At 44.2% G+C, this 10813-nt stretch overlaps 1 protein-coding gene across 2 annotated transcripts; it reads left to right on the top strand.

Annotated features, from left to right (window-relative positions):
- The first annotated feature begins 2452 nt into the window (after positions 1 to 2452).
- LOC117833570 (phospholipase A2 homolog 3) lies at positions 2453 to 3913 on the top strand. 2 transcript variants are annotated; one of them, XM_034713122.2, is made up of 4 exons: positions 2453 to 2924; positions 3030 to 3058; positions 3154 to 3279; positions 3432 to 3913. In XM_034713122.2, exons 1-4 carry the CDS (start codon positions 2491 to 2493, stop codon positions 3611 to 3613), a joined length of 771 nt encoding a protein of 256 aa, XP_034569013.1. In that variant the 5' UTR covers positions 2453 to 2490; the 3' UTR covers positions 3614 to 3913. The 2 variants fall into 2 exon arrangements, with proteins under 2 accessions (XP_034569013.1, XP_034569014.1); XM_034713123.2 differs by having other exon boundaries at positions 2633 to 2924; positions 3022 to 3058.
- Positions 3914 to 10813: the final 6900 nt, after the last annotated feature.

Here is a 10813-nt window from a genome sequence, read left to right as displayed (position 1 = left end):
GCGGTTGTGCGGAGGTGGTGGTGGGGTGGGGTCATTTGAGGAGGGCGCGGCCCCCGGGCGCGCGGGGAGCGGGGCCCGCGTGGCAGTGGGATGACGTGGCGGTCAAGGGGGCGGGGCGCGCGCCGCGGGGAGCGGGTGCGGGGGGGGAGTGCGTGGCTTGGGGTGGGGCGGGGAGGTGGGTGGATGGGGCGTGGTCGGTGGGACACGTGGTGGAGAGTGGTTGGTGGAGGGTAGTGTTTGCTGTGTGGTCGTGGTAGGCGGGGAACGGGAGGTGGGGAGGTTTGGGCGGTCAATCTGGGTGGATGGGATGGGAGGTGAAGCTTCGTCCATGCTTGGATCCGTAACTTTTTTTTATCTTTTTCGGTGGTAAAATTTTTTATATTTACCTCCGTGGTCTACAAAGATGTACTTACTGTACATTTTATTACCAGTACTGATTTTTGGAGAAGGTAGATGTATTGCAAAGATATACCAACCTCCGTTTCTAAATACTACTGGCACTTCATGTTTCGTTTCCTATTTTGCTCCTCCCTTAATGCTATAAGAATGTTCTAGAAACATTGTAAGATAACTTTATAAAGGTATTTTATTAAAAAGTAGATCGCATTAGTAATCGTGCGTTGGTCAAAGTTGTCAAGTATTTAGAAACAGAGGTTAGTACCATTTGTATTGTCTCGATTGTATTGTCTCCATTGAGATAGCAGCTGATCTTTGTTTTTTCTCTCTCAAGCATCCAACGATTATCCTCGAGGGCCTGAAGCCCATTAGGCCATCTATGAGGTAAAGACATGTCCTCATTGGGCATTTCGGCCCATACAGAGGTAAATCGTTTCCTTCATTTTTTCTATTTTCCCTATACTATCTGGGTTTTGTATACTTTTTCCTATATTAAAGCACACCAAAATAAAATATCATCAGGAATGTTGGAAATAAATCAAGCTCAATGATTTATCCATTCAAATGTTGGAAAAGACATGCTCATCATTTTATATTTTTGTTGAGATAGTCTATTTGAATTGTGGAGGATTGTAGGCAGTATTTCTTTGGAAAGATTAAACTTTTGTAAATAAAGCCAAGTGAATACTTGTAGAATATATATTGTATGTACATCTTTTGTAAATACTATAAGCGAAGTGAACTATTATGAACGACATCAAGGATGAACGATACCTAATAACACATAGAAAAGCATATGTCTAGTATTGGGCTATCTGAATAATGAAATTCAATGCCACATAGTATGTGCTTCCGCCGCATCGAGTTCCTATTTTTCCTATAAGATCATCTCCAGCGGTCTCTCTTTCCTCGATCCAACTACTGTATTGGAAGTGTTCGTAAAAAACTAATGGTTCAGCAGATGCCCTTTACCTTTCCCTTTTCCCAATAATTATTGGGACAAACTAATAATTCACCCCAACTCTTCCAAAATAAAGAGGGAGTTGTGACTCTCCCAATATGGTAGTTAGATTGGGATGAGATTATTGGGAATTGTAAAAAGCAACTCTTCCAAAAATAATGAATGAGATAATGGGATATTTCAATAAATTAGTTATTGGGAAATTTTTTTTGGAAAACCGCTGAACATGCTCTAAACACACTTCCGGTTGGTATAATTGGAGGATTCAAATCCTACCTCAACCAAAAAAACAACAGAAAAAGAAAAGACAAGCAGTGGTCATGGATCATAGGCCCGTTATTATACATTGTTACTCGAAAAAGGTAAAAGAAATTAAAGGCCCAGCCCAGGAAAGTAGCTCAGTGTTTGGGTCACGGTCCATACAATGTGGTTCTACAGTAGAACGTTGCTAAATTTTTGCCAGTAGCCCAGTATAACAATTTTGGCACCATAGTTTTGGTTTGTTGTCCGAGGAATGGTCGAAGTAAGTGGGATTTTCTTTTTAGGGCAGCAACACAGAAGATTTCATAAAGGTAAGAGCAGGATTACAATCTTTAGCAAGTGCATCTACTAGAAAGTCTGGAACACTACCAGAACAAGAAAAATAAACAACATCAGTCAAAGCTTTCTTTGCACAACAATAAGCAGCACAATTCGCAGCTCGACCAACATGACTAAAAGAAAATGAAACACACATTTTTGCTAATCCCCTGGTTTTCATGCCAAATACTCGAGATTGATGAACGTTCCCCACCCCTTCATCAATAAGTTAATCAAGGTCATCAACAAGTTCATCAAGGTTAAGTTGTCTGATTCTAAAATCAATTTGTGTTGCCCACCGTTAGTTGGAGGCCATCTCGAACAGCAAAGCTAGACTTTGGCTCCCCAGGAAACAAGGACATGCACGCAAGTATGCAACTAGGCGACCGGCCGGATCATCTCCATTTGCTAAGTTCACGGGATGACCGAGTTGGCAGGTCTCTCCGCCTGAAAAAGTGCCCGGCCGGGCCACAACATTGTCGCATGGATCCATATCCTGTCAACAATTCCAAGCAAACAAAACACGACAAACAAAAAAAAGAAGAAGAAGGGAAATGGAGTGGTCTTGTGGAGAGATCGGATCACCGGGCAGACAACCACCAGTCCACCCTGAGCCCTTGGCCGCTCATGCAGTTGAGCTAACAACATCACCGAATCAACTTGTTTATAAAGGTTTATTCATAAACCCAACGGCATTCGATCATCATGTAGATCAACCAAGCCACCAAACTTTATTGCGCCATGGCATTCATATAGCTTCACAACTGAAACCTGCCGCAAGCAACCACCCAATAATCCATTCCTTCTCCACATCTATTGCACGCAAATGGACGGCAGCAGGGAGCTCATCGCCGGCCGTGGTCCCCTGCAACAGCGGCGCGGTCGTCGCCGCCGTCTTCTTCCTCCTCTCCTTCTCCTCCTGCTACTCGCCGTCGCCGATCGCTCGCCGCACGCTGCCGCCAGCATCTTCGGCGGCGACGCGGCATCGGTATGGTCCTAGCTAGCTACTCAGCTCGATCCATCAAGAGGTTATCATCAGCTAAAAAATTGGCACTCCACGTGGTGCGCCGCGTGTCCTTCTGCAGGAGTGCAGCCGAACCTGCGAATCCGACCACTGCACAGGTACGTCTGCGGCGTGTCTGAATTCTGATTGACGAGGTCTGAATTTCTCGTGCAACTGATTTGGTTTCGCTTCTGCCGATCGTGCCATCGTCCAGCGGCGCCGCTGATGCGTTACGGCAAGTACTGCGGCGTGGGGTACACGGGGTGCCCCGGCGAGGCCCCCTGCGACGCCCTCGACGCCTGCTGCATGATCCACGACGCCTGCGTCCAGGCCACCGACAGTACGCGCGCATTTCATGCTCAGACTGATTTTACGACAGATCAACATTTCAAAGATCAGATTTTTGTACGCCGTTTATGTCTCCTTTTCTTCCGTTCTCATTCTTCTTCGGCTTCTTCTTCGTTTTCCCATGGCGCGACGGTACGGTTGCAGACGACTACCTGAACCTGTGGTGCAACCAGAGCCTGCTGGACTGCGTGGCGGCGGCCACGTCATCGTCGACGACGGCGGCGACGTTCGAGGGGAACCGGTGCAACATGACGGAGGTCGCCGACGAGATCACCTCCGTCGTGGAGGCCGCCGTGTACGCCTGGGGCATCTTTCACAAGCCGTAGCTAGCTTACGTGTGCCCGTGTGGGGCCCCTAGCGAGACACAGACAGTCAAAAAGAGGGAAAGCGGTGGCTGGAGCGGTGGAGCCGATGGCCTACAAAAAGGCTGGTGGGGATTAGTCATGCAGACCGTGCAGTTGACGACCTGCTCGCCGCCGCTATACCTGGTCGTCTTCTTCTTGTTCATTTCTAGTTTCTACCAATCTGTAAAGATCAGATACATTGTGATTTTGGTTTTGAAATGATGATATGGCTACAAGATGGCCAATGAGAAAATGAGGTATGTGTGTGTTTTCTGTGCTTTATTGTCAATATAGCGCAATTTCTGCTTTATCTAATTAGAAATATAAAATATTTTGCGTCAACATAGCTAGGCATGCAGTTCCAACCCAGACATTACCTGACAATTTCCATACTTGCCATGTCATATAATAAGAAATTTCCGGTGCATGTTTTTAAAAATAAATCTTGTGCTGACATTTGAACGTGCCATTCTTGCGTTGCTTTGTTTGAAATCCAAGATGAAACTTTACAACTCTCCCATCATATACACTACAATCTCTTGGTCATATGATTTCATCATCATCTTCTATAAATTTGTTCAAGCCAACTTAATATTGATCTTGACTTGATCTCTTAAGGTTTGTTCTTATCAATGGTCGTTTTCTTCAAAGATTGTGTTTTGATCAATATTTGAATTCCCATTGCTAGTTCTTGCTGTCGTAACCTTGATGCATTCAAATAGCATCAATAGCACAAAATAGAGTTTCACAACTAGTGATCTTTTGGATTTGGAAGACAAGTGGATCACTAGAAGGTGAAACCTTATAACATAGATCCAATTTCCCTTTTTACAGTGCATACATATATATGTGGAAGACAAACACATATCCTCCTCTTTCAAAAAGGACCCAATCCCTTTGGCGGTTCTTCACGATAACAACAAGCCGGCCAACGGGCCATTGTTCCGGATGGATGAGCTGCAGGTCAGCGCCATCCCCATCCGACCAAGTGCCTAAGTGCAGTGTGACCTATGCAGAAGCTCGGCAACTTGTGCAGTCGCAAGAGCCTTAGGCCGTGTGTTCCAAACTTCCAATGCTGCATCCACCATCAAGGTCAACTCTAGCAAGACCCTACTTGAGTCCCCACTCAAAAAGTAGGGCCATGGGAAAAAAATCCAACTCCAGTAGGGTCCCTACTCGGGTCCCTGGAGTAGGGAGGAACCTACTTTCCCCCCCCCCTTTGACCCCTTCTCCTATAGGTGCGAAGGGAGGCCCCTACTATGGATGGCAACGGGCACATTGCCCGCGGGCAGAGGGTTTACAGACCCACACCTTCAAGGCAAACCCTGTACTCGTGCCCACGCCCACCGCCCATCATGAGCAAGAAGTTGTGCCCGCGCCTATCACCCGCGAACACAGTCTACCCGCGGGCACACCCATACCCGCCAGGCAAAAAGACTGACCAGCGGCAAGCAGTGCTGCGGCTTGGGACGACGATGGGGGAACTAGCCATTGGGACTCAGGTGGCGGAGCGGCCTCGCGGGCAATGGGCGACGGAGCGGGCGGCGGGGAGCGAGGGCGGGTGGCGGAGAGGTAGCGGAGGGGAGGTGGCGGCGGCCGCCTGGGTGCCTGGTGTGCGGGGACGGGGTGCGGGACTGTGGGAGTGCGGGCGGCCGGGCATGCGGCTGAGAGGATTGGAGGAACGGAGGAACCCTAGAAATCTCCTATATAGTTGTACAGGGGTCCACATGTCAGGCACTATGTAGTGGGTTCGCGGGTTTGTGGGCACGGGTAAGATATTTTTATGCTTGCTAATTTTTTACCCGCGGGCACAAACTCAAACCCGCACCCATGTCCGTGGGCACAAAATAGAACCCGTATCCTCACCCTACCGGGTTTTGCCCGTGGGCATGCGGGTAATTTGTGCCCATTGCCATCCATAGCCCCTACTCTATCGGTACTACAATTTTCCTCCAGCATGCGCACGAAACCCCTTCCCCAAGCAGCCTTCTCGCCAGCTCTCCACCCTCCCCCACCTCCTCCGCGGTTGATTTCACTATGCTGCTGCTGGGTCCGGACAACCTCACCTCGAATCCGCGCTCCCGCACCCTAGATCCACACACGGCCATGTGGAGTTGCAGGCCTCCTCCGAGATGTCACCAGGCTAGGCCTTGAATCACGGTGTCCCAAGCTTGACCTCCCCTATTGCCATCCCAAGCTCAGGATCCATTACTGCCGCTCTGAGCTTGCTGGATTCGAAGCTTGAGCACACCTCTGCTGTGGATTTGATTGAGGAAAGAGAGAGGAGACTGACCGTGGTCAAGCTCGATTCACGTTTACCTCCCCACAGTCGAGCTCCTCCACACAGCATGAGACACCGGGGCTGGCGAATCAATGGGTCGGCACTGGCTGCTTGCCGGTGCCACCTTGATGCTGAGCAGGCTCGAGCTCCTCCCATGCTCCTATGGGTGGAGCTATTGGCTCAGCTTGAGGCCCTGAGCTCCTTCAACTAGCGTGGGGAGCACGCGCGCGGAAGTAGTAGATGGAAAACACCAAACACCCAAATGAGAGGGGTGACCTCTATATATATGGCCAATATGGCTTGGAGTACAAGGAATACATCAAGTGTACAAGGAAAGGATAAATATATCCTAATATACAAATATACTTCCCAATACCCACCCGCAGTCGAAGCGGGAGGATCACGAACGCACAGGCTGGACCTAAACTCAGTAAACAAACGAGTTGGCAGGCCCTTCATCATATACGTGTAGAGCCCCGCATGGAATCGAATCTGACTTGACTGGAGTCGTCGTCCAGCAGCAAACATGCCATGAAAGTAGATTGATTTTTGATGATGAGGTCCTTCAAGCGCGTCAAATATCGATGTTTTATACCGGCAACCTACCGAGGGAGTACCTAAGGTAGTCGATTTGTCGGTGGGAGATCGCCGGACCTAGAACTTGAAGGTAAAAGCGAGGACACAAGACACGGATCTATACAGGTTCGGGCTGCTAGAGTAGCGTAATACCCTACGTCCTGTTTGAGGTGTTGTATATTATGCCCTGCGCTTGGGTGTTGAGTAGCCTAGTTGTTGGCTATTGTTAATGGTTCTGAGCTTAGTTGAGCTCTTTGCCGATCTAGGTACCCCTACCCTCTTTTATATACTCCAGGGGGCAGGACTACTAGTCGGTTACAAGGAGGAGTCTTAGTAGGAGTACACGGGACGAGTCCTAGTAGGATTATAGGGGAATCCTAGTAGGAGTCCGACTTCTTCCTCCCTTTCGGGTACTAGGGATGTATCCCCGACACATCCTGCTCGATCACCATCTCCAGCACCATCGAATCCTAATGGTGCAAGCGACGACGGCCAAAATACCCCTCACCGATCATAGTCTACAGTGCCGGGACTAAAGTCTGGTGCGAGCAAGGAACCTACAACACCTCTCAAGAAGTCGTGACCATCGAGCAAGAAAACAAAGAAGTCTAAACCAATTAAGAAGCTAGCAGGCAATATGAATCCCGAGGAATTGGGAGAGGCATCGCAAGCATATGTAAGGGAGTGGTTTGGGAAAAAAGTTGCAGAAAGAAAAGCAAAGGAGATGGAGCCTAAGGCAGTAGATCCAGCAAAATTAAAGTTTTTTATTGGCATGAAAAAATAAGTACAGGATACTTTACTATTGAACTACGATCGTTCTTCAGTTAAGTCTTATAAGAAGAAAAAACAAGGAGAGTTGTCTTCCAGTCGTACTGTCCCCCGGCTCGGGCAGCAAGATCAGAAGCATATTAAGACGCTCTAGCTATAGCAACTTTGCCTTTAGAACAACAAATCCATGTCATTAAGTTTATGGAAGACACAGGTCTGTTGTTTGCTGAAGTTCTAGGGCAAACTGAATCGCCAGCTCAAGAAAATATTGTACCTAAATGGCCCTTTGAGTTAGGCAAGCCTCTAGTCAGGCTTGGTACGGAAGCTCTCAACGAAGATGTATGAATTCCATCAATGGTACATGGAACAGTCACCCAAGGAAAGGGTCATGTTCACTCTTCGTGTTAAATCGATTGATTTTTTTGGTGAAAGCGAGAAACTCCTGTGGTTGGATTTCAAGGATATATATGAAGTGTACCATCCAGATGCTCTTGATGTCTCTGTCATCAACGCCTGGATTCTGTAAGTGTGTCATTATAAAGATGTAAATTTTGGCTCAGATCATTATTTTGTGTGTGTGTGTCGCTCTACTAACTTTGTCTTTCATTTTATGTAGATGCTAATTCAGAGGTGCCGCAGAGAATCCTAATTCAACATTGGCTTCATGGATCTATCGTTTGTTAATCAAAAGCAGATACAGGATCAACCAAAATCTACATTCGACGCAATATACAAATTCTTGGAGCAGCAAAATTACAAGCAATACATACTACTGCCATACAACTTTAAGTGTGGGTACCCACTATTTTCGTTTTCCTTTTCCTTACCTAATAAATATTAGTTAGTTCTAATATGAACATTTATGTACACAATTTTTATTCGATTCTCCTTGTAATTATGATTGATAAAAGCAACATTATTGTGTTTGATTCATTGAGGAAACCAAATGTGGAGTACCTAACAGTCAAGACATGCTAAACTTGTAATAATTCTGAACCTTTATCTCTATGCAAAAGTTTGTTCCCTAAATTTTCACCTAACACTGTATCATTCATTATTTTAATTCACAACGCATGGAAAAGATTCCGTAAGATTCACCATGGTGAATTCAAAGAAAAACTTACATTCAGTACAACGTTCCCGGCATGTATGAAGTTTGCACATTTTGTATTTTCTATAACACGAATATTTCATAACCCGCTTGGCAGGCGGCAGGAGCTGCGAGAACTTGTTTTTTCCCTACTAAAGTGCTTGAGACAGGAACAAGGCTATAATTTATGTGGATACTACATCTGTGAGCACATGTACCATTTTGTGCGGGACAAGGTGATATCGGACAATATGTCTGTACGTAAAATAAACCTATTAATAATTAATTATTTTGTAGATCCTTATATTTAATTGTTCGTGTAACATTCACATATTTCTAAATTACATATGTTGCGGATTGGAGAACAACTCTTGGAGAAGGAGAGGCTTTTGGCAATCCAAGAAGCTCCCATAGGATATCTGGTGGACGAGGTGATAAATTCCAAAGAAGAATTTTATTACGATGGACATTTAGTAGCCGAACGGAGCAATACCACAACGGGAGGATCCTAAGAATGAAGAGGACAAATCATTGTACATATAGTAATTGTATAAATACTAGTTTGATGTGTATAATATACTAAGAATTATATATATAGTAGTTATAATTAATATTATGCATATACTATCATGAAATATATATATACGACATGCATACAATACGAGCGTATATGTGTAAGTAGTATACGCTAAGGATGTATACCTATATGTACATGCATATATGTGTGTGTGAAGCAACAATTAGCATTAATATGGAAAAGAATTTAAAAAGAAAAAAGAACTTTAGTCACTGTTGGTAATACCAACCGGGACTAAAGGGGGTCTTTAGTCCCGGGTGAATAACCTGAGACTAAATAGGGGGACCTTTAGTCCTGAATAGTTAGTCCTAGTTGATTTTCGAGAGTTATGAGGCTTACTAACCGGGACTAAAGCTCGGTTTTCAACGGATATAGGTCACTAGATATGTCATCATCAATCACGTCACTTGAAGACTCCATGCTTGAATGCTTTCTAGTGTCATCTCAACTTGTCTCATCGTCGGTTGTCACCTCTAAACTTAAAGGGGTGTTTGGTTCCATGGACTAAAGTTTAGTCCCTGTCATATCGAATATTTAGATACTAATTAGAAGTATTAAATATATGTTAATTACAAAATCAATTGCATAAATAAAGGCTAATTCGAGAGACGAATCTATTAAGCTTAATTAGTCCATGATTTGTTCATATGATGCTACAGTAAATATGTGCTAATCATGAATTCTTGGTGGCTTTATCTATCTCATCCAAAGTAACAATCATTCTTTCTCCAATATCTGCCATATGACAGACCAATTGTTGTAGCAACTGCCCATGATTATGCTTGAAAAATGTTTCCCTTAGCTTTTTCTTTCTTTGTGCCTTGAACGAACCACAAATGTGGTGCCTAAGGAAAAAAGGAAAACCATTGCACCACTTCCAACTCCTAGTCCAATGCTTAGACCTGAAAATATGTTTTTTTAAAACATAAAAGGCAAACTTCATTATACCGAGAATTATCTTCCACTAAAAAAAGAATTATCTTGAAAATATTTGTGTATCTGCATAAATATTCCTTCATAACCAATAATAACTTTTGTAATTGGTTCAAGATAATGAAATAAGACAAGGTCGTTTTCCCTTTTTACAGAACTAAACTATTCCTCTATAGGACAAATCTACTCATATCCACAATATTTTCAAGAATGTGGTGCCATTATCCCCTCTATTAAAATTATGCAACATATCTATGTTACGCCATATTTTATCAGCTATAAAATTCCAAGCGCCCGATCTACCTCAGTCAGAACAAATAATAATATTTAGCCCTAAGATATTAAATAGCTTATAAACACTTTAATTTGACATATTTTAGTGAGATAGTGGGATTGTGAAATTATATGTATGCTTTATGGATATAGCATTCTTTCATTTAACATAAATAATTCGATTGTATATATAAGACCCTTTGTGCTCATGGAATTAGAGAAGTTCTTTTCAACAAAAGGCACTTTCATAAAATTGAATATAGATCTCAAACAAAATAGCCACAACAGTTGTGTACTTCACATTAGTTTCGTGTACACTATGTGCTCTTCGGTGTCTGCGAATTTCTCTTATGTTAAGAGTATTTTCTACTATTGTTCTGTTATTTAGACGGCATGCTTCAGTATATATGGCCTGATTTATGAATCAATTTGCTTGTTATGTTGGTTGTTGATTTATACAAACAGCACTATAGTTATTAGATAATAAACCAATATATAGCACCTAAAGTTGTATTAGTTACCTGTCGAAGATTTTACACACAGCCGTGCACAATGGAAGAGTTGCCGTGAGAACCACGTGGACACCTGCACAGGAACGTTCCCGGCATGTTGACGCATTCACCATAGCACCCATAGTATTGTGGATTTGCGCACTCATCGATGTCTATGCCACCAACACAAGAA

The sequence above is a fragment of the Setaria viridis genome, chromosome 8, assembly GCF_005286985.2.
Source record: "Setaria viridis chromosome 8, Setaria_viridis_v4.0, whole genome shotgun sequence".
Lineage (NCBI taxonomy): Eukaryota > Viridiplantae > Streptophyta > Magnoliopsida > Poales > Poaceae > Setaria > Setaria viridis.
Note: the sequence above shows the minus strand (reverse complement) of the source record. Positions and strands in the feature narration are given on the sequence as shown.